The sequence below is a fragment of the Calonectris borealis genome, chromosome W (genome assembly GCF_964195595.1).
Source record: "Calonectris borealis chromosome W, bCalBor7.hap1.2, whole genome shotgun sequence".
NCBI lineage: Eukaryota > Metazoa > Chordata > Aves > Procellariiformes > Procellariidae > Calonectris > Calonectris borealis.
Window position 1 is genome coordinate 20752863 of NC_134351.1, and position 24414 is coordinate 20777276.

The 24414-nt window shown below is 45.3% G+C and overlaps 1 protein-coding gene across 1 annotated transcript; it reads right to left on the minus strand.

Annotated features, from left to right (window-relative positions):
• Positions 1–2605: 2605 nt before the first annotated feature.
• On the minus strand, positions 2606–13426 carry LOC142074940 (RAB7A-interacting MON1-CCZ1 complex subunit 1-like). Its single transcript, XM_075135957.1, is given in 9 exon segments — positions 2606–2822; positions 2824–2893; positions 4645–4759; positions 4970–5091; positions 9094–9099; positions 12133–12283; positions 12693–12725; positions 12727–12800; positions 13351–13426. Coding segments are annotated over 9 exon segments (864 nt in total).
• Positions 13427–24414: the final 10988 nt, after the last annotated feature.

Here is a 24414-nt window from a genome sequence, read left to right on the forward strand (position 1 = left end):
ATAAAATAAAATAAAATAACAAACTCCCTCACCCTCACTGCACACACACTATTGGTAAAATAACATCAAAGCTGAGTCGTCACATACAATATAAACAATATGAGACTTCTGAGTGCATTTTCAACCTTAATTAGACTGCTTTTGTGTTTATTAACTATGAAGCAGGTAACTCCACCTGAAAAGGACCATTTCCCATTTAAGGCATAGAGAATGCATGTTGTGAAAGGAGACGGGTGTTGTCTGCAAGCTTAAGCGTTCATTTGATGCAGAAGCTGGAAGGCATGAAAAGACTCTGGTAATCACAGGGAAAGAAGTAACAGTCATAGAAGTGACAGATATCCTGGAGAAGCAGCTTCAGTCTTTGCTTCTATGGTCATGGTAGGCTGATGGTGGACAAATCACTTCAAGGAAACATTAAATGTGTGCTCCTCTATACCCAAATTGAGACGCTTCAGTTGAGATCAGCAAAAACATTAAGTGCTCACAGACACAATGGAAATCAGTGACAGGTGGTTCCAAATATGTGATGCTCTGAAGTATTCAGACCTAAAGAGATTTAAATCCAGTGTTCAAAATCTGTGGATATTTTGCACTTCAAATTCTGGGTGCCTCTTTCCCAGCTGTAAAGTGGGGATGAAGGGCACGGAGATTGCAGAGGTTAGTGCATTTATCATGAAGCAATAGCTTAATGAAATCACCTTTGGAAAATTTAATTGCAAATTAAAAAAAAATACTACAAATTAATTAAGGGAATTGAATCAAGTTTAAAAAAACCCCACAGAATAATCTGCTTTTTTCAGTCATCCAAACACATTATGAGTGTTCCTATGCTTTCCAACTATACTAGCTGAAACCACAGTCTGTGTCTTATGGCCTTTGACCATCAGAGCTAAAGCAGTACTACTTGTTATTCTGTGCACATTCAAAAATAACATTTTATTTTTTTCTAGTTCTTCCAGATAAGACAAAAAAACCACTAAGATTCATCCCATTTGCTGTATTTTGAAGACTTCTTAGTACTTTTATAAAAATAAGAAATTATTTGTCATTGTATGGAGAGTGAAGAACGCATTTTTATCAAGATCAGCAGTGTACACAGCTTCTGAGATGACTGTATTTCTGTAGCATAGTAGGCATACAGTTTACAAAAGCTTTGATTTTTTTAATAATGCTTTACATTCCTGTTGAATTCCAAACAGAAAGAGCTGACCAAACTGTCAAACAACAGGAAAGTATATTTCCAAATTAAGCAACGGATTTGAGACACATCAAAATTTAAGCAGCAGCTTACAGCACAGCTTTACTGCTGTAAATATGAAACCTGACTGTGGGCTGAATATCACTGCTGTAGAGAGATTGTAAGTCATATAAGAGAATACGAAGATATTTACACTGCCATGTAATCGTACAGTGCATTATCGCTGACCTCTGAAAAGGCTTTATTAAAAATCTCCACATCTGGGAGTGATTTCCAATCAACAGATGTCCAAAAGGGGAGATCCCGCAGGAGAAAATACCTCTACAACAACGGGTCTTGCACAGCTGCCCTCCAGTAACAACTTGTGCTTCCCAAGCAGCACAAATCTTGGGGTGAGAGGAAGGACATAATGTTCAGCTGCACGTCAATATGAAAACGTCGAGAGCAGTGGTTTAGCACCCCAGGAATTTAGCAGTGAAGAAGCAAAAGGAGGGAAGCCGAGCTCCCGCGGTGGTGCCGCACAAAACGAGGGCAGGACCATCGGGCCGCGCACCAGGCAGGAGGGCCACCGCCGACCGCCCTATGCGGCTGCCACACAGGCTAAAGGCCGCGCCTACGGACCTCAGCATCCTCGCACAGTTCCTAAAAGGCCACCGGCACTCGGATTAAGTACCCCATGCTGCCCCAAGGGGCCTGGTCGCCCGGCCGGGTGGCGGGAGGGGAGAGGAGGGCCAGGCCCCACTCACCGGCAGCGCCTGCAGGGCGCTCACTTCCTTCGCGGCCTCCCCGCCGCCGCCCGCAGGTCCCCTGCCCGCGGTGGTATCACCGCCGCGCTCCCGGGTGCCCCGCGCCCAGCGCTCCCGCATGACGCGCAGGCGGACGCACACGGTGGCCTCCATGCCGCCCCGCTCCGCCGCCATGGCGCTGGGGCCCGCCGCGCGGCTACTGGCGACACCTCCGGGCGGAGGGCAGCGCCAGGCCCGGCCCGGCCCTGCCCTGGGGAGGTGGCGGAGGCGCCGCCGCGACCGCCCGGCCGCCCCTCGGCCCTAGCGCGCCGCCGCCGCCGGGCGGGACGGGAGGGCAGGCAGCCCCTGCCACCGTGGAGGCCACGCAGGCACCAGCACCCTGCACGGTAGAGGCGCCTGTCCGAAACGTCATCCTCGCCTGCGAGCGAGTTTATTAAACAGTCATTTTTTTTCGAGAAATTCCACTTTATAGGACCTTGGACCTACATTCCACGAGTTCTTTGAATTCATGTTTTTAATGCAACAAAAGTACACATTTTCATAAGAAGAACTGTCAGACACTGAGGCGGAGCAGTGTTTTGTCTCCTTTCAGTGCAGATCACCTCCCTAGGTGTGCTCTTCAGACAGAGGGTTTCTTCCAGCAGAGCAAAAGCAGCATATTTTAGTTGTGGGATTTCCTGAAATAACACAACATTTGTTTTGCACTTCTTGTGTTCCACCCTTGGCCTTTTAAGGGTCCCTCACATACAGCCACATACTTTGTTAACATGTTTTTGCCCATTTCTTGGAAAACCAGTGACACGCTCTGTGATCTGCAGCCCAGGTCACTGTTAGACATGGGATCTATCGTCTCAAGGCTTTCCTGCTTCCCTTCTCCAGTGTTGCAGTCCCCAGTAGCACATTTCTCCACTGTACATCATCGCCAGTAAGTGAGTATCACTAAATATACCTGCAAAAAATAATTTAGATCAAGTACTTTATTGTTCCATTGTAAACAAGTACACAGCTTGTTAACTTTCGTAACACTGGAAAAAATTTCAAAAAAGGCAATATAAGCCTATTAAAGAGGTACACCAAAAAAACAGTTTTAACCATTAGATGACTGACACTGCCCAGAAGGGATCAAGGCCTTGCTCATTACTCCATCCATTTTGCCCTTCCATAATGTTAAAATCTTTAAGATTGCCATATAAATATTATTCCGATAATTGTGTTTGCCTGTTTATCTTAGAGAATTTCAGTATTTCTTTACAATCCATTAAGCGCAGGCATGATTATGCATATCTACTTTAGAATACTTCTATGCCTCCCACAATTTAAGCCTATTAGAAGATGCTATTTGAGCATCATCTTAACTCAGGTTAACCAGCAGCAGCTTTAGTATTTGAATAGAAAGCCACATACATGTCCATGGTCATTAAAAAAAAAAAAAATCCTGCTAAATAAATCTACAAAATCTGTTACTGAACTTGGCTTTGCATTGTAGAGCTGAATTGGAGCAATCTCACTTTCAGATGAAACAAAGCAAGAAGGTGCTCTATCCCCCCATAGCCAAAGTAAAGCTAGTTTTGACTATGTACAATGTGGACATCATGTCCTCAGCACCAGCTGTTTTACTTTACAAATCCCCTCCTGCTGCATCACCCTACCTGCATCACACTAATCTAATGCAGCCTCAGATGCTCATGTAAAGGCACTATGTGGTGTATGATTGCACGGACTCTCACATAAGCATGCGCAGAATCATTTATTGTTACAATACAGGAGAATATATCCTTTACCATAACGGGGAGGTCCCGCTGTCTCCCCCAATCATCACCCAATTCGTATCCCTTATTAACTAAGAAAAACAGTCTCTCTTCCTTTTGGCAAAGATCCACACGACTGCTCTCAGATCCGCTTATTCTCATGGTTAACCAGTTACATAATTCTCTTGATGTTTTCAGTTTCCTTACAGAGGAGACAACTAAGCCAGGTGTTCACGTCTTATCTCAGGCGTATGTGCGCGTCTGCTAGTTCTCAGCGCACAGGCCGAATTCCTGTCTTATCTTGGCCGAAACTCCCAACTCCACAATTCTTCTCCACAGCACTATAGTAATGCAACTTACATAAAGCTACAGAAAGCGGAGAGAGAGTGTTGTCCCTCAAGCGGGTTCATTACCCGGTGTGCAATGAGCCAATCTCATACACAGAGCCGAGATATTTGTTTATTTCATGTCTGCACAGAGATGGGTGCTAGGTGGTAACTCCACAAAGCTAGCACACCTCAGTTAACACATGGTAAGCATTTTATACATCCCGAGCAACAGTTATCAGTACTTTTACATCTACGCTTAGTCATCCTTGCTTCTATTGGTTCTTGCAATGCCTTGTCTTCACTTAAAGTCAGTGTCCTTTCTTTTTACTACGCATGTTCAGTGGGGAAGGGGCTTTGTTGGGTAGGGGGCTTTCCTGTCCGTGGGTGGGGTTTTTACTATGCTAATTAGAATAGGTCAGAATAGGTCAGACTACTCTAGAGGAATTTGCTGGGCTTTTCTCAAACAATGGGGTTAACGGGTAGCTCTTATCTAGTTCATCTACTTTGGGGGGATTCTAAAAAGTTTTTGAATACAAATGAAGTCAAACAACAAAAATACGCAATAAAGCATTTTATAAAGTGGAGCAGTTATTGGAGGAGGGAGTTGTACTTTTTTTTTTTACCTTCACTGAGTAATCTAGCTATGTCATTATCTTGAAGTGAGACATATTCATTTATGTGAAGAGGGCATCTAAAGCTAAGCATCTTCATCAAGTAATGAAATCCATCATTAAGACACTGAGTACAATTAAAAAATGAGGAAAAAAAACCTTTTAGATAAATTCTGATTTATTTAATGATAGCCAGAAATACTTCCAGCTATGAATTTCCCAAAACCTTATTTAAAAAAAAAAAAAAAACAGCTTATTTTAAAAGAGAAAAGTCATACTTTAAAACTGTATTTATGAGCATTCACATGCTCATGGAACTTTTTTTAATCTCCTTTACCTTTTTACATAAGGAAATGTTTTCTTGTAGCCATTCACTCCTTTATTTTGCTGTATGACAATACATATAAAGCAGGGCTCCTTTTCTCCAGTAAAGACATTCTAACAACTCTGTACCAAGGGCTGCTGATGGGCTGAAATAAAATCCAACAAACTTGGCTAACCCAAAAGTAAACTATCTTAACTACTCATACACACACTGTCGTGGTTTAACCTGGCAGGCAGCCAAATACCACGCAGCCGCTCAATCACTCCCCCCCACCCCACCAGCGGGACGGGGAGAGAATCGGAAGGGTAAGAGTGAGAAAAACTCGTGGACTGAGATAAAGACAGTTTAATAGAACAGAAAAGAGAAAATAATAATAATAATAATAGAATATACAAAATGAGTGATGCGCAATGCAATTGCTCACCACCCGCGCTGACCGATAACCAAGTAACGATCGCTACTTCCAGGAACGTGCCTAGCATTCATATACTGAGCATGACGTCCCATGGTATGGAATACCCCATTAGCCAGCTGGGCTAGCTGTCCTGGCTGTGCTCCCTCCCAGTCTAGCAGAGGATAGTTGTCCTTGACAAGGTACTTAGCAACAACTAAAAACATCAGTGTGTTATCAATATTCTTCTCATACTAAATCCAAAACACAGCACTAGGAAGAAATTTAACTCTATCCCAGCCAAAACCAGGACAGTATCCACCCCTTATTCTATACCATTTACGTCATGCCTAGGTCTCACATTTTTTTTTCAATACATTCCAATTAATCACCACCACCTTTCTTATCTTTTTATATATATACATATATATATACACACACACAGAGATATCATTCCCTTAGTCTATGGGCCATCCCTCTAAAATGTCCATTGAGTTCATTTAGTCCACGACTTTGGGCTCCATCTGTTAGAATAGTCTTTCAGGGCAGGAGAGATGGTGTGTGGTGTTGGACTGTTGCATCCTGAAGCCAGTTCTGATTTCCAGTATTGCTGCGCTCGTCCGGTTCTATTGTCGTTGCACTTGGCTCGGTTTCATCGGAGTTAGCTCATTCTTCATTAATCTCGGTGATTTTACTGCTATAGCAACCATAAAAATAATGATGATAAACAATATCATATAACAATTAACATCATACAATTAGGTTCATTGGCTATTTTCACCCCAAATCAAATCCCCTTCAGGTACACACCGGACTTCCCCATCCTTTCGCATTACCCACCAAGGGCACCCAGGTCCTTGAGCAAAAGCAATCCCACAAATGGGTTTTCCCTTGCCAGAGGCAGGAGTAACCCAGACTGTCTTCCCCAGCATATTTCTTATGTGCATGACAGGGAATTTATCTCCATCTACTGTAAGTAAGAGTTTTGATCGGGCAGGGCCAGCTCGATTAACAGATCCCCTTGTGTTGACTAACCAGGTGGCTTTTGCTAAATGTGTGTCCCAATGCTTGAATGTCCCATCACCCATTGCTCTCAGTGTAGGCTTTAGCAGCCCATTGTATCGTTCGATTTTGCCAGAGGCTGGTGCATGATAGGGGATGTGATATACCCACTCAATGCCATGCTCTTTGGCTCCGGTGTCTATGTGGGTGTTTTGGAAATGAGTCCCGTTGTCTGACTCAATTCTTTCTGGGGTGCCATGTCGCCATAGGACTTGCTTTTCAAGGCCCAGGATGGTGTTCCTGGCGGTGGCATGGGGCACGGGATATGTTTTCAGCCATCCTGTGGTTGCTTCCACCATGGTGAGCACATAGCGCTTGCCCTGGTGGGTTTGTGGGAGTGTGATATAATCAATCTGCCAGGCCTCCCCATATTTGTATTTCAACCATCGTCCTCCATACCAGAGAGGCTTTACTCGCTTGGCTTGCTTGATGGCAGCGCATGTTTCACATTCATGGATAACCTGTGCAATAGCGTCCATGGTCAAGTCCACCCCTCGATCACGAGCCCATCTATATGTTGCATCTTTTCCTTGATGGCCTGAGGCGTCATGGGCCCAGCGAGCTATAAATAATTCACCCTTATGTTGCCAGTCCAGATCCACCTGGGCCACTTCAATCTTAGCAGCCTGGTCCACCTGCTGGTTGTTTTGATGTTCTTCAGGGCCCGACTCTTGGGTACGTGAGCATCCACGTGACGAACTTTTACAACCAGGTTCTCTACCTGGGCAGCAATATCTTGCCACAATGCGGCAGCCCAGACGGGTTTACCTCTGCGCTGCCAGTTGTTCTGCTTCCATTGCTGCAACCACCCCCACAGGGCATTTGCCACCATCCATGAGTCAGTATAGAGATAAAGTACTGGCCACTTCTCTCATTCAGCAATGTCCAAGGCCAGCTGGATGGCTTTCACCTCTGCAAACTGGCTCAATTCACCTTCTCTTTCAGCAGTTTCTGCGACTTAGCGTATAGGACTCCATACAGCAGCCTTCCACCTCCGATGCTTTCCCACAAGGCGACAGGACCCATCAGTGAACAGGGCATATTGCTTCTTGTTTTCTGGTAGTTTGTTGTACAGTGGGGACTCTTCAGCACGCGTCACCTCCTCCTCTGGGGATATTCCAAAATCTTTGCCTTCTGGCCAGTTCGTGATCACTTCCAAGATTCCTGGGCGACTGGGGTTTCCTATTCGGGCCCGTTGTGTGATCAGTGCGACCCACTTACTCCACGTAGCATTGGTTGCATGATGTGTAGAGGGGACCCTCCCTTTGAACATCCAGCCCAGCACCGGCAGTCGGGGTGCCAGGAGGACCTGTGCCTCAGTACCAACCACATCCGAAGCAGCTTGAACCCCTTCATATGCTGCCAATATCTCCTTCTCAGTTGGAGTGTAGCGGGCCTCGGATCCTCTGTATCCCCGACTCCAGAACCCTAAGGGTCGACCTCGAGTCTCCCCTGGTGCTTTCTGCCAGAGGCTCCAGGTAGGGCCATTCTCCCCGGCTGCAATGGAGAGCACATTCTTTACATTTTATCCTGCCCAGACTGGCCCAAGGGCTACTGCATGAACTATCTCCCATTTAATTTGTTCAAAGGTTTGTTGTTGCTCAGGGCCCCATTTGAAGTCGTTCTTCTTCCTGGTCACGTGATAGAGAGGGCTTACGATCTGACTGTAATTTGGAATATGCATTCTCCAAAAACCCACAACGCCTAAGAAAGCTTGTGTTTCCTTTTTGTTAGTTGGTGGGGACATGGCTGTTATTTTGTTGATCACATCCATTGGGATCTGATGACGTCCATCTTGCCATTTTATTCCTAAAAACTGGATCTCCTGTGCAGGTCCCTTGACCTTACTTTGTTTTATGGCAAAACCAGCCTTCAGAAGGATTTGGACTATTTTCTTCCCTTTCTCAAAAAATTCTTCTGCTGTGCTGCCCCATACGATGATGTCATCAATGTATTGCAGGTGTTCTGGAGCCTCACCCTGTTCCAATGCAGTGTGGATCAGTCTATGGCAAATGGTAGGGCTGTGTTTCCACCCCTGGGGCAGTCGATTCCAGGTGTACTGGACGCCCCTCCAAGTGAAAGCAAACTGTAGCCTGCACTCTGCCACCAAAGGGATTGAGAAGAACGCATTAGCGAGGTCTGTTGAGGCGTACCACTTGGCTGCCTTTGACTCCAGTTCATATTGAAGTTCTAGCATGTCCGGCACGGCAGCACTCAGTGGCGGTGTGACTTCATTCAGGCCACGGTAGTCTACTGTTAGTCTCCACTCTCCATTGGAATTTCGCACTGGCCATATGGGACTGTTAAAGGGTGAGCGAGTCTTGCTGATCACTCCTTGGCTCTCCAGTCGACGAATCAGCTTATGGATGGGAAGCAGGGAATCTCGGTTGGTGCGATATTGCCGCCGGTGCACTGTTGTGGTAGCGATTGGTACCTGCTGTTCTTCAACCCTCAGCAACCCCACAACAGAAGGGTCCTCCGAGAGACTGGGCAAGGTGGACAGCTGTTTAGTTTCCTCCATCTCCAGGGCAGCTATACCAAAAGCCCACCTGTACCCTTTTGGTTCCTTGAAATACCCTCTCCTGAGGTAGTCTATGCCAAGGATGCACGGAGCCTCTGGGCCAGTCACAATGGGGTGCTTCTGCCACTCATTCCCGGTTAGGCTCACTTCGGCCTCCAATACAGTTAACTCTTGGGATCCCCCTGTCACTCCAGAAATACAGATGGGTTCTGCCCCTCTATAGCTTGATGGCATCAGGGTACACTGTGCACCGGTGTCTACGAGAGCCTTATACTCCTGTGGGTCTGATGTGCCAGGCCATCGAATCCACACAGTCCAGTAAGCCCCGTTGTCCCTTTCCTCCACCTGGCTGGAGGCAGGGCCCCTCTAGTTCTGGTCATCGTATCTGTTTCTCATTTTTTGCAAACGCGAGTCAAGAATTCCTTCATTACAGTCCAAAGTAAGATCAGCCCTTCTACTCTGTCTGGGGAACTGTTCACTGGAAGCTGGACCGTCGTGAGACAGGTTTTTCCTGAAAACTGGAGCAGCATTTTTCCTGGGAGAACCCCCTTGTGTGATTGTTTTTCCTTGCAACTCACGTACCCGTGCCTCTAGGGTCAAGGTAGGTTTTCCATCCCACTGCCTCATGTCCTCTCCGTGGTCACGCAGGTAAAACCACAGGGTGCCCCGTGGTGTGTACTTTCTATATCTTCCCTCTTGAGCAGAAGAACGCTGAATCCTAATGGCTGAGATGCTGGTCCGTACGGGTGGAGAATTCGACATATTTTCTTTGAATTGCTGGACCTCCCGGGACAGTTTCTCCACAGCCAAGACAAGGGAGGAGGAGACAGGTTCTTTGTATTCCCCGAGTCTGCTAACCACGTCATCCACCGTTGGTGCTTCTTCCTCTTTCCAGCACAGTATTGCCAACGAACTGGCATGCGATGCTGGTGTGCTCTGTACCAACTTCCGCCGCATGGGTCGCGTGCACTGGACTTCATCTGGATCTTTGGGCGTTTGGTCGTTGTCCAGGTCACTATAAACTACCTCCAGCCTGGCTAATTCTCTCAGGTACTGGATACCTCTCTCCATAGTGGTCCATTTGCCTAGGCGATATATAACATCTTCCTTGAAGGGATACCTTTCCTTCACACCTGACAGCAGTCGCCTCCAGAGGCTGAGGACCTGTGTCCCTTTTCCGATTGCTTTGTCAATACCCGCTTCCCTAGCGAGGGATCCCAGCTGTTTGGCTTCCTTCCCCTCTAATTCCAGGCTACTGGCCCCATCATCCCAGCATCGGAGCAGTCAGGTAACAATATGCTCGCCTGGACGACGACTGAAATCTTTCTGCATATCTCACAACTCATTCAGGGATAGGGATCGGGTGGTTTCCCTCTCATTTATGAGTTCTTCCTCTTCCTCCTCCCCTCCTCGTGATGGCCCTGCTTTTCCATCATCCCTTTCTAAACGACCTGACTTCCACTTCATAGATTTCTTCTTCTGTACAGGGGCGACGGATACCAGCAAGGGTTGGTCCTCTGGTTCAGCTGTAGTACCTGTTGCCGGGGTTTGGGTAGCTGCAGTGCCTGTCACGGGGATTGGAATAACTGTAGTGACTGTTGCCGGGGTTTGAGTGGCTGCAGTGCCTGTGACGGGGGTTGGAATACCAGCAGTGTCTGTCGCCGGGGTTTGAGTAGCCACAGTGCCTGCCGCGGGGGTTAGAGTAGCCACAGTGCCTGTCGTGGGGGTTAGAGTAGCCACCGTGTCTGTTGCCAGGGTTGATCTCTGGACAGTATTCCTGAATAGTTGTTTAACCCTAAACAAGGCCTGAACCACATTCAGGAGACATAGCAATAGGAACATGCTTGTTTGAACATCCCAAGGATATTCAAAATTATCAGGGAATATTGTGGACATCTTCGTGAAGAGGATAGAAGAAAAAGGAGTTTCTGGAGATATGGAAGGGAAGATGAGCAAGTGGGAGAAAGTGTCCCATCCTGTCTCCCCCTTAAATTCATTCTCCGAGGAGAAAAAAGTGCAATTACTAATAGTTTCTAAGAGGTGGTTCTCGAGGTACAGAGATGACGGCAGTGCTGAGTACAGATACCAGGTTAGACTTACAACCAACAATTTTATCACATCATAAAACAGCAGCAAAATGATAAACTTGGCCCAGTTCTGAATAGCGATAAACAGCACAACCGGGAACATATACTGCAAGCAAGGTATTACATATTGCAACATTGAGAGCCAGCCCCACAACTTTGAGAGCCAATAAATCAACATTGTGATCAATCAATATAATGAATGCTTATAACAATTTTGCCTTAACATGCTTTGGTCAGATCTATCGTTATCTCAACCCTTCGAGCCCCATGTTGGGCGCCAAAAAGAACTGTCGTGGTTTAACCTGGCAGGCAGCGAAATACCACGCAGCCGCTCACTCACTCCCCCCCACCCTCAGTGGGGCGGGGACAGAATTGGAAGGGTGAGAGTGAGGAAAAACTCGTGGGTTGAGATAAAGATAGTTTAATAGAACAGAAAAGAGAAAATAATAATAATATTAATAGAATATACAAAATGAGTGATGCACAATGCAATTGCTCACCACCCGCACTGATCGATAACCAAGTAACGATCGCTACTCCCTGGAACATGCCTACCATTCATATACTGAGCATGACGTCACATGGTATGGAATACCCCGTTGGCCAGCTGGGCTAGCTGTCCTGGCTGTGCTCCCTCCCAGTCTAGCAGAGGATAGTTGTCCTTGACAAGGTACTTAGCAACAACTGAAAACATCAGTGTGTTATCAACATTCTTCTCATACTAAATCCAAAACACAGCACTAGGAAGAAATTTAACTCTATCCCAGCCGAAACCAGGACACACACTCACACATGCGAACAGTGTTATATTAAGCCTCTAACTTTAGAGGCTGTACTTAACAGCAAAGGTCACAGACACAAGGCTAATACTTTGGATTTAAACTGCCAAAAGCATCTGGAATCCTGAAATGTTAGCAAGAAAAATTCTGAGCATGCAACAAGTTATTTGAAAAAATATTTTCAGGAATCACTATTTAAATACAAATAAGACTTGAAAATTTTTCAAAATATCTTAAATTCTGCCCATCACAAATAGAAATACTACTATCCTGTTTCAGATTTTTTATTTTTAAATAATGAAATAATTAATTCTCTGGCTGAATAACATTAGTACTCACTTCTTCATTTATGTTGCATTCCCTCACTAGGTCTTCTGGTTCTGAAAGAATACAAATAAGTTCTTTAAAATTTTGCAAGGAAGACTCTTCTGGAAAATCTTCATCCACAAGCTGGTTTTCCTCAAAATATGTAATGTCTAAGATGGCCTATAAAAATAAGAAGATACACAATGTAAAAATACTACCAGCAAAATAATCGGATGGTGGTGTGCAGTAACATACAAAGTTGTTACAGTTTATAAAATATTACAATTTTAAGGTAATTTTTAACATTTAGTTTACAAAAGCTGCAAGTTAAAAGTATTTTAAGACTGTTGACAGTCAACATAAGCTCAAAACCCTTTCTGTCCTTACAGTACTTGCACAATTATTATCGTCTCCAAGTTATCTTCTAATCCAGACAAAAGCAACCCTGTACTTCATGGATGTTCACTGCACACACCAAGTAACTGAGATCCCTTTCTACTATACCCTCTTTCCTACACCCAACCTTCTCCCATACCCTAACACAGTAGATTTTCTTAAAATGGAGATATTAATGCTTTAAATATACTACCTGCATATAAAGCTGCAAAAGTTTGGAAGGATGTGTTCTTCTCTTTCCCTTCACTGCAGAGGTCCTTCAATTTCTCCAGATTAGCAGAGCCCTTTGCTAAGAAGGTATCTGAAGGAAGAACACAACGCTTCCTTAGCACTGGAAAGCACTCAGCAAGAGCCTTGCTTACTCCCCCTTTTCACTTCATATGATTTCATCCATCATTGTGATATCTACAATGGCAGTTGAATAATAAAGCATTTAAACAGGCACATTGTCCTGTTAGACTACACCTTTCATGACTAAATTAAGGGCATCCATGGTTATGGTCTGATGTTTCAAAAGCAATTCCACACACTCCATTTGCAAAGAAGTCATATACTAAAACACAACTTGCTGTTGCACAGGTACACGTTTTAGGCCTCAGCCGCCCTGCTCCACAGAAAAGTCTCAAAACGAAGCCTCCAGAAGGAGGCTTGGGCCGGCACCAGCCGCGCTGTTCCTGGGGCGAGTCTCCTTTTTGGAGGAGGAAGAAGCGGAGCCCTCAGCAGCTCCTCCGGATCCGCGGTGCCACGCCCCCAGACCCGCTCCCCACAGCGCTGCGGGATGCCGCACAGCGCGACGGCAGCAGAGGGTGGAGCGGACCCAGCCCCGTACCCTCTCTACTATGGCCTCTCACTGTCGCCGCCCCCCCCCCCGGGCGCCGCCAGCCACGGCCACCGCAGCGCGAACACCGCACCCCCCGCCTCCACCATCCCCACCGCCGCCGCCGCCGCACATCATTGCGCCGCGTGACCCGGCGGCTGTGCAGGGCAGCCATGAGAGTGGGTCAGCCCCGCACCGTGTGCCGTTCAGGCAGGGAGAGGCGCGCAGGCGCAGTAGCGCCGGGGCCGCGGGCGCTGAGGGGCCGCACCTCCTCTGTGGTGCGCGGCGCCTGCCCTGCTGGGGGCGGGATGGGGGACGGCCGCTTGCCGGTGGGGCTGCGTGGGGCAGGCTCTGGTGGAGTGGGGACCGCTGTCTGCTGGCGCCGCGACTCCCCTCCCCTCTCCTGCCGGCTGGGACGGGGCCCGTGCGCCGCAGCTGCCGGCCCCAGCCCCTCCATCCCAAGTCGGCGGCGACCAGAGCCCTCCGCAGCAGGGGCACAGTAGTCGGCCCTGACACATGGGCCTGCCACCACCACAGCGGTAGTGAAGCTTAACTGGCCTCGTCTGACCTCCAGGCTAAGGCAGCAGGAGGACCAGGGCACCTCAGGCCTCCCCAGTACTGCCTCAGACTGAGCAGCCAGGCGGTGAAACAGCAGCCAGGCCTGCTGGGCAAGCCTTGTGTGCTGTGAAGGCTGGGACTTATGCGGACTTTAAAGCTCTTTTCTAACAGACGTTTATGGTTTCTGCAGACCTGTGTCAGGGTCCTCAGGGAGAGTCCTTGGCACGTCCCTGTGTCGTCGTCCCCCGTCAAGCTGGATGCTCTCCAGCCTCACTGCGAAATAGTTCTTGCCCATAAGCGAACTAAAAGACAGAGGTTTTTTAAGACCAAAAACATATTTTTCACCAATAAATATATCTTTATTGGTAGTTTTTTACCTTAGGTTTTAGTATTGGATTACTTAACATGTAGAGGTACAACTGTAAAAGTACAGTTAAATCATCTTGAAACCGCATATCTTTGGTTAGAGGAATGATACTTTTGCTCCAATTTTTTGTCCAAGTTTAAATAGCATGCTTCATGAACTTCAGAGGTGCTGAAGAGCTTCCATGTTATGAGGGGGAAGCAATAAGTTTTCTTTTTCAAACAAAATCTTGCTACTACCCCACAGTAAATCATCAAATATTAAATTTTATGTTGTATAGTTATAAAAATGCTGTATTTCACTATATTGCTTCTCTAGCTTTCTCCATCTCTTTACCTGTCTGGAAAAACTAATACCTCGGTGTCCGTTGGAGTAATGTGTTATGAGCTCACACAATATGTTGGATTTTTAGCTTGAATATTTTAAAAGAATAATTGACTAAAGACATTTTCCCCTTTTCAAGTCATATAGTGCTTATTCTGTTAGTGCCTATGTTTGACTGTTTACTCAACTCCTGCTTAGATTTTGGCTAACCCAGCTCATGCTAAGGCCTGATGTATGCAGGGAGCAGCGCCATTAGGTCAAAGCGAGAGCACCACATAGGCGGGACAGGTGGCCAGAAAGAGCTAAAGGGCCATTATGCAGCCATGATCACCTACAAATCGCTGTCATCTTTTGTCTAGCAGTTTCGTCAGAATCTGCTAACTTATGGAAATGGTATAGACCAAACCTCCAAGCTGGAAGGTATAAAAAATCAGCTTACCCAAAAAGCTTTTGAAGTGGATCCAACAGCAGCTGGACTGCTGAGGTTTTCATGCTTCCCGGTGTGATACAGGGGACGCCCGCACCGTGACGGAGGAGAAAGGATGAGCACTCTCACCGTCGGCTAGGTAACTAATTCTTTGGGTTATAAGTTATGAAATCTTGACTTGAATGGTGAATAAGTGGATTCACGTGATAGACTAGTCTGGGCAAAGGGGATTGAGCCCTTGTTTGTTGTGGTTTTTTGTTGTATTTCTTAATGAGCTCATGAAATAAATTTTAATTTACAGAGTACGTTGTCCTGTAAACTTGAGAGATCCAAACGGACCATGACACCTATGTTGCACTGAAGTACTTAAAAAAAAAAAAAAAAGGGCAATTAACTGGTGTATTTTAGGTAGTGAAAAGCTGTCTACTTACAGACACAGATGTTTTTGCTGTTGCCTGTGTTATATGTCTTATTTAAGAGTTGCCAAACAGATCAAATACAACAAAAAAGTAAAACCTAAAAGGCAAAATTGTGTTTGCTTCCAGAAATGGTTTGATTTCTAGAAGAAATCTCTTAATGTTTCGGTTGCATATGTATTGTCATTTATTCCTGCATAGTCCATAGCCAGATACAATTTTTCATCTAAGGAACAGCTGTGTTAAAAATACCAAAAGTATTATGGTAGTTAACCATATCATACCTGAGAGTAGAGGAGATGGTGCTTCATGTTTTAAATGAAATACAACACTTTCCATGTTGTCAGTTTTGGGACTGAAGAATGGTTGTGCGTTGATAAGTTCCCTTCTAAAGATCCTTTGCTTGCTTGGTCCTGCCCTTACTTCTCTGTTTCAATACCCAGCTATGATTTTGTGTTGCTTTCTTAGTTGCTTTCTGTTGTAGAAAAAATTAGTCAAAACTTAGAGCTAGCAGCTTAAATATTAATAATAGCTAGAGTAGACAAAGCCTATAGATCGTGGTATATGAACTGTAACAACCATATTACAACATGCTGAATAGTTAACTACAGAATCGGCCAAAATCAACCTGGGAGAATGTAATATTATATAAGAAGATGACCACTTAGCAACCGCTTAGTAACAAAACAGCAAACAAACCAATAAAAAGCAAGAAGACCCCAGACCTTAATATTACTATTGGTCCGAATTATCGCATGAGGGGTAGGGAATTTAGATTGTAAGGGTATAATTGCCCGGGGATTTCTTTGTTCAGGGTCCCTCTTCGGAAGCACCCAGCTCGAGGTCTAGCGCTATTAATAAAAAGTACTTTCATAAAGGAATCTATCTTTCGGCTTATGCGGAAACCTAGAGTTGAACCCTGTTATGGTGGCTGACATGCATAATTTCCATAACAGTTTGGCACCCCAGATGGGACTCTAGGAAACCACCGTTGGACATTGGACTCTCCCGTCTCCAAACATCCAATTGCCGGCATCGGGTGAGTTCAACTGGGAACTTCGGAGATGGGAGGCACTGACTGGTGAGTGTTAAAATTCCGCTACTAAATTCTGGGTTCGAGTGAGTTTGAGTCCCCTAAGTTCTGGGTATTCTGGGTTCGAGTGGGTTCAAGTCCCAGCTCGGAAGTGCGCTAGGAGAGGTGTGCATGGCCTGATCAGCGTAAGGCGCACAAATTTGGCATACAGATATGGGGAACATACCCGGCATAGAGAAGGGGACGCCCTTAGCCGAGGTACTAGAAAATTGGAGGAAAACGTGTGACACTGCAGGTCTATCAAAAAAAAGAGCAATAGCATTGTGTAAGGAAAACTGGCCAGCACTTAGAGGAGCGGGGGTATGGCCCCGTGAAGGATCCTTCTAATTAAAGAAATTGGCTACACTCCAGAAAATTTTGGAAGGTGAAAAACCTCAGCAAATTGATTATTGGTATGTATGGGATAATTGGGCATGTGACCACCATAAAGAGGATGGTCGAAAACGAGTACGAAAACCTCGAGGAAGAACTTTAGCTGCAGCAATTGTGAGTAATTTAACCAAGGTACCTGCAGAGCCAGTCTCTGCACCACCCTATACTCCTCCCTCTGTATCGCTTGTTGCTTTTGCTGGGCTTTACTCCATGATTTCTAATGTTATCCCTAATCCTCTTGCAATGCAGCCAGTGGCAGCAGTGGGGGGGGGGGTGTGCGAGTGTGTGTGCGTGTGAAATGTTTTTCCCCCACCTCCAGTGTTACATGTATACACCCATCACCCCTGGAACCCTGGGGATTTGGTTATGTGGGAAAATCAAATGCCCAGGTTAAGGGAAGATGCGGGTCGATGTGCATCATTATTTTCCAATGTTTGTTCGGGATATAATCCATCCTGGGCTGATGTTAATCTGTTATTGAGAGAGTTATTCCATCCAGACAGAAAGATAATGTTGTCCGAAAAGCGGATTCGTGCCCGGCGTGCAAGTAACCAATTCCACACGCTCAGGAGAGATATTGTTTTATTCAGGCCTGGGTGCTCGGTGGACTTGCCACAAATCAAGCACACCTGGTATAGTCACCTTTCTGTTTATATCCATGCTTCTCATACATATTTTAAATTTCTCTTTTACATATTCATTACATTTCCGAGAACTAATTATAATATTACATCATCTTAAACACATGCGCACTAAAGCCTTTAGGGTCTCCTTGAGGGTCTCGGGTGGTCTCTGGTGGTCGGCAGGGTAGTGAACTCTTCATGAACTTATTTCCTCTTTACCTTATAAGGTCGCAATTTGTCCCTGAGCCATGCTTGGATCATGTTTGTTTATAGTTTCCATAGCTAAAATTAATTATCACTACCTCTAAAACACACAGATTATAATTAATTACTACTCCACACAATTACAAACACACACCTGTTAGTTATCTAACTTCTAAGCAACAAATCTTCATTGTTTAAAATTACAGAAGCAAGCAATATAGAATCCACAACAAACTAAACTATCTATCACCATAGTGTTCTTAAATTAAAACATATACATCTTGATCTCCTCCAATCAAACACCCACTCACTAGCTTCATCATTCTGGTTTCTTATTAACTGGTCTTTTAACCCAGTTCTGGGTGAGGGCTATACACAGGACTATAACACTTTGAAGATTAATGTTGATTAAGATTAACATTAACAATAAGATAATTGAAAAGAATGTGAAATTAACCCTACAGGCAGGGGGAAATTGGACTGCCTGGCCTCAGGTTGATTCTAATTAGGATTATAATAATCAAACAGATAGAGATAATTGCCGAACAGTGGTTAGAAATTTGATAAATGTGATTAGAGTTTGTGAGGAGATAAGAGTAAATTGAACTAAAGTACAGAAATGTAGACAGAGGCCAGAGGAACACCCCAGCGACTACTGGGGAAGATTGCAACAGGCTTTGTTGATGTACGAAGGAATGACTCTCCAGAATTTTAATAATAAATTGGCAGCAAGTGTGTTTGTGAACCAAACCACCTCTGACATCTGCAACTATTTTAATGATCACATGCCGGGGTGGCAAGGAGAAAATTTGAAAGATATTATATTACCTGGAAATCCTATATTTGTAAAATATGTAGATGATTTGTTACTTGCCAGCAAGACATACAAAGATTGCTTGAAAGATGCTATTTATCTATGTACTACTTTAGCAGAAAAAGTTCACTGTACATCTCTTTCTAAGCCTCAGCTGTGTCAGCAGAAAGTAAAATATTTAGAATTAATATTAACAGAGGAACAAAGATTAATAGACGCAGAACAGGTCCAGGCTATTGTAGAAATACCTCGACCAGTAACAAAGAAACAACTGTGAGGATTTTTAGGCGCAGTAGGATACTATAGACCCTGGATACCGGGGCTAGGGGAGTTAAGTAAGCCATTGACAGAAGCTACCAAGGAAGAGGAAGTGGAGCCTATACGTTGAGGTCCAGAGAGATAAAAGGTTTTCCAAGCTATAAAAGGAGCTTTAACTTCTGCTCCGACACTGGGATTGCTGGATTACTCCAAGTCCTTTGAACTATTTGTGCATGAGAACAAAGGAGTAATCAGTGGAGTCCTTACTCAAAAGCTAGATCCACATCGCTGCCCTGTAGCTTATTACTCAACTCAACTGGATCCGGTAGCAGCAGGGAATAATTCCTGTGTTAAAGCAACAGCAGCAACAGCAACTATCATAAAAAGGAGCAGACCATTAGTTCTGAGTCACCCAATAACTGTGTATGTCCCGCATGAAGTAGAACTGATTCTTAAACAACATGCTACACAAGCATTGTCCCCACAAAGAGCACATAGTTATGAATTAACGATTTTAAATGCAGATAATATTAATTTAAAAAGATGTAATGTTTTGAATCCAGCAATTTTACTGCTTGTTCCCTCCGATGGTGAGCTGCATTGTGATTGTGCTGAGGTAGTGTTTCACTCCAGCCGCCTACGGGAAGATCTATGAGATCAACCTCTAGAGAAATCGGATCTAACCCTTCTTACCGATGGATCGTCATACTACGTGAATGGAAAATGACAAACAGACTATGCAGTGGTGAGAAACTTGGAGGTACTTAAAGCAGAACTTCTACAACCCTCGGCGAGTGCCCAAGGGGCTGAATTAACTGCATTAACAAAAGCAGCCTGGTGGAGACATAATCAGTGGGTAACTATTTATACTGATTCTAAATACACTTTTGGAGTGTCATACAATGGCTATGCTATGGAAAGAAAGAGAGTTCCTTACCTCAGCGGAAAAGAATATTTCTAATGGAACTGAAATCCAAATGCTATTGGAAGCTATTAAGCTTCCAAGGGAAATAGCTGTAATACACAGGGTCATGGTTTAACCTGGCAGGCAGCCAAATACCACGCAGCCACTCACTCACTCCCCCCCACCCACAGTGGGATGGGGAGAGAATCGGAAGGGTAAGAGTGAGAAAAACTTGTGGGTTGAGATAAAGACAGTTTAATAGAACAGAAAAGGAAAAAAAATAATAATAATAATAATAATAATAATGATGATGATGATGATGATGATAGAATATAAAAAATGAGTGAGGCACAATGCAATTGCTCACCACCCACACTGACCGATAACCAAGTAGCGATCACTACTTCCTGGAACACGCCTACCATTCATATACTGAGCATGATGTCACATGGTATGGAATACCCCGTTGGCCAGCTGGGCCAGCTGTCCTGGCTGTGCTCCCTCCCAATGCTTGTTTTGTTTTTTTAAGCTGAATGTCCTTGACTAGTAGGGTACTTAGCAACAACTGAAAACATCAGTGTGTTATCAACATTCTTCTTATACTGAATCCAAAACACAGCACTAGGAAGAAATTTAACTCTATCCCAGCCAAAACCAGGACAGTATCCACCCCTTATTGAATACCATTTACGTCATGCTTAGGTTTCACATTTTCCAATACATTCCACAACCATCTTTCTTGTCTTTATATATATATTTATATATACACACAGATATTATTCCCTTAGTCTATGGGCCATCCCTCTAAAATGTGTCCATTGAGTTCATTTAGTCCATGACTTTCGGCTCCATCTGTCATAACAGTCTTTCAGGGCAGGAGAGATGGTGTGTGGTGTTGGATTGTTGCATCCTGAAGCCAGTTCCAATTCCAGTATTGCTGCACTCATCTGGTTCTATCATCATTGCAATTTGCTCCGTTTCAACAGAGTTCATTATTCATTAATCTGGGTGATTTTCACTGCTATAACATTGATAACAACCACAGAAGTGATGACATACAGTATTATATAGCAATTAACATAATACAAACCAGTTCATTGGCTATTTTCACCCAAAATCAAATCCCCTTGAGGTACACACCGGACTTCCCCATCCTTTCGCATTACCCACCAAGTGCACCCAGGTCCTTGAGCAAAAGCAAACCCACGGGTGGGTTTTCCCTTGCCAGAGGCAGGAGTAACCCAGACTGTCTTCCCCAGCATATTTCTTATGTGCACGACAGGGACTTTATCTCCATCTACTGTACGTAAGAGTTTTGATTGGGCAGGGCCAGCTCGATTAACAGATCCCCTAGTGTTGACTAGCCAGGTGGCTTATGCTAAATCTGTCTCCAAGTGTTTAAATGTCCCACCACCCATTGCTCTCAGCGTAGTCTTTAGCAGTCCATTGTATCGTTCGATTTTCCCAGAGGCTGGTGCATGGTAGGGGATGTGATAGACCCACTCAGTGCCATGCTCTTTGGCCCAGGTGTCTAGGAGGGTGTTTCGGAAATGAGTCCCGTTGTCTGACTCAATTCTTTCTGGGGTGCCGTGTCGCCATAGGACTTGCTTTTCAAGGCCCAGGATGGTGTTCCTGGCGGTGGCATGGGGCACAGCATATGTTTCCAGCCATCTGGTGCTTGCTTCCACCATGGTGAGCACATAGCGCTTGCCCTGGTGGGTTTGTGGGAGTGTGATATAATCAATCTGCCAGGCCTCCCCATATTTATAATTTAACCATCGTCCCCCATATCAAAGAGGCTTTACTCGCTTGGCTTGCTTGATGGCAGCGCATGTTTCACGTATATGGATAACCTGTGCAATAGCGTCCATGGTCAAGTCCACCCCTCGATCACGAGCCCATCTATATGTTGCATCTCTTCCTTGATGGCCTGAGGTGTCATGGGCCCACTGAGCTATAAATAATTCACCCTTATGTTGCCAGTCCAGATCCACCTGAGCCACTTGGATCTTAGCAGCCTGGTCCACCTGCTGGTTGTTTTGATGTTCTCCTGTGGCCTGACTCTTGGGTACGTGAGCATCTACGTGACGTGCTTTTACAGCCAGGTTCTCTACCTGGGCAGCAATATCATGCCACAACGCGGTGGCCCACATGGGTTTACCTCTGTGCTGCCAGTTGTTCTGCTTCCACTGCTGCAACCACCCCCACAGGGCATTTGCCACCATCCATGAGTCAGTATAGAGATAAAGTACTGGCCATTTTTCTCGTTCAGCAATGTCCAAGGCCAGCTGGATGGCTTTCACCTCTGCAAACTGGCTCGATTCACCTTCTCCTTCAGCAGTTTCTGCAACTTGGCGTATAGGACTCCATACAGCAGCTTTCCACCTCCGATGCTTTCCCACAAGGCGACAGGACCCATCAGTGAACAGGGCATATTGCTTCTCGTTTTCTGGTAGTTTATTATACAGTGGGGCTTCTTCAGCACGCATCACCTCCTCCTCTGTGGATATGCCAAAAACTTTGCCTTCTGGCCAGTTCGTGATCACCTCCAAGATTCCTGGGCGACTGGGGTTTCCTATTCGGGCCCGTTGTGTGATCAGTGCGACCCACTTACTCCACGTAGCATCGGTTGCATGATGTGTAGAGGGGACCCTCCCTTTGAACATCCAGCCCAGCACCGGCAGTCGGGGTGCCAGGAGGAGCTGTGCTTCAGTACCAACCACGTCCGAAGCAGCTTGAACCCCTTCATATGCTGCCAATATCTCCTTCTCAGTTGGAGTATAGCGGGCCTCGGATCCTCTGTATCCCCGACTCCAGAACCCTAAAGGTCAACCTCGAGTCTCCCCTAGTGCTTTCTGCCAGAGGCTCCAGGTAGGGCCATTCTCCCTGGCTGCGGTGTAGAGCACATTCTTCACATCTTGTCCTGCCCGGACTGGCCCAAGGGCTACTGCCTGAACTATCTCCTGTTTAATTTGTTCAAAGGCTTGTTGTTGCTCAGGGCCCCATTTGAAATCATTCTTTTTCCTGGTCACTTGATAGAGAGGGCTTACGATCAGGCTGTAATCTGGAATATGCATTCTCCAAAAGCCCACAACGCCTAAGAAAACTTGTGTTTCCTTTTTGCTAGTTGGTGGGGACATGGCTGTTATTTTGTTGATCACATTCATTGGGATCTGACGACGTCCATCTGGCCATTTTATTCCTAAAAACTGGATCTCCTGTGCAGGTCCCTTGACCTTACTTTGTTTTATGGCAAAACCAGCCTTCAGAAGGATTTGGACTATTCTCTCCCCTTTCTCAAAAACTTCCTCTGCTGTGTTGCCCCACACGATGATGTCATCAATGTATTGCAGGTGTTCCGGAGCCTCACCCTGTTCCAGTGCAGTGTGGATCAGTACATGGCAAATGGTAGGGCTGTGTTTCCACCCCTGGGGCAGTCGATTCCAGGTGTACTGGACGCCCCTCCAAGTGAAAGCAAACTGTGGCCTGCACTCTGCTGCCAAAGGGATGGAGAATAACGCATTGGCAATATCAATTGTGGCATACCACTTGGCTGCCTTTGACTCCAGTTCGTATTCGAGTTCTAGCATGTCCGGCATGGCAGCACTCAGTGGCGGCGTGACTTCGTTCAGGCCACGGTACAAAAGTAAGTTCAAGGGACCCGCGAAGCTTGCTGAAGAGGCCCCACTGTATAATAAACTACCAGAAAACGAGAAGCAATATGCCCTGTTCACTGATGGGTCCTGTCGCCTTGTGGGAAAGCATTGGAGGTGGAAAGCTGCTTTATGGAGTCCTATACGCCAAGTTGCAGAAACTGCTGAAGGAGAAGGTGAATCGAGTCAGTTTGCAGAGGTGAAAGCCATCCAGCTGGCCTTGGACATTGCTGAATGAGAAAAATGGCCAGTACTTTATCTCTATACTGACTCATAGATGGTGGCAAATGCCCTGTGGGGGTGGTTGCAGCAATGGAAGCAGAACAACTTGTGGATACACGCACAGCCTTTATCATAACAGGGCAGCCCTACCATCTCTCTCTCACCCAATTCGTATCCCTTATATACTAAGAAAAACAGTCTCTCTTCCTTCCAGCAATGATCACATGTCTGCTCACAATTCCCTTCACCTGTTTCAGCTCTTGAATCAGCTGGTGCTCTTAATTCTGCTCCACATGTCCCCCTTTTTTGTTTATGATTTTGTAGCATTGCCAAAGTCCTATCTTATCTTGGCCGAAGCTCCCGATTCCAGAATTCTTCTCCACATCTCCCCCTTTTTTGTTCTCAGTTGCAAGCTAAAAACAAGCAATAACTCGGCAGGTTCTCACCCATAGGGTAGTTGCAAATTGTCCATTACATTCACTAGAACAAGTTCATATTCAAATGAAACCTGTGACCCATATTCTTTTATTAATTTGCATACTTCCTTAATCACCTCATATGATAGACAAACTTAACATTTCTAATTTTTTTTCCTATTCTCCATAACACAGTTAACTTTCCTCTAGAACATCAGACTTTTTCACTAAAAAAATGACAAGCTCTTTTAACTTTTTAGAACAGCTTTTTTTTTTTTTTACCATCTGATATGTGTGTGGGGGTACAAATCCCCACAGCAGATCTTCTTGGGGGGGGGGGGGGGGGCGGGAACAAATGGTGCTGGTTTCACAATGAAAGACTGAAAAAGTGTCTTTAGCCTCTGTCGCTGTAAAACTTCATCCACCATTGACACAAGTTCAAATGAATCT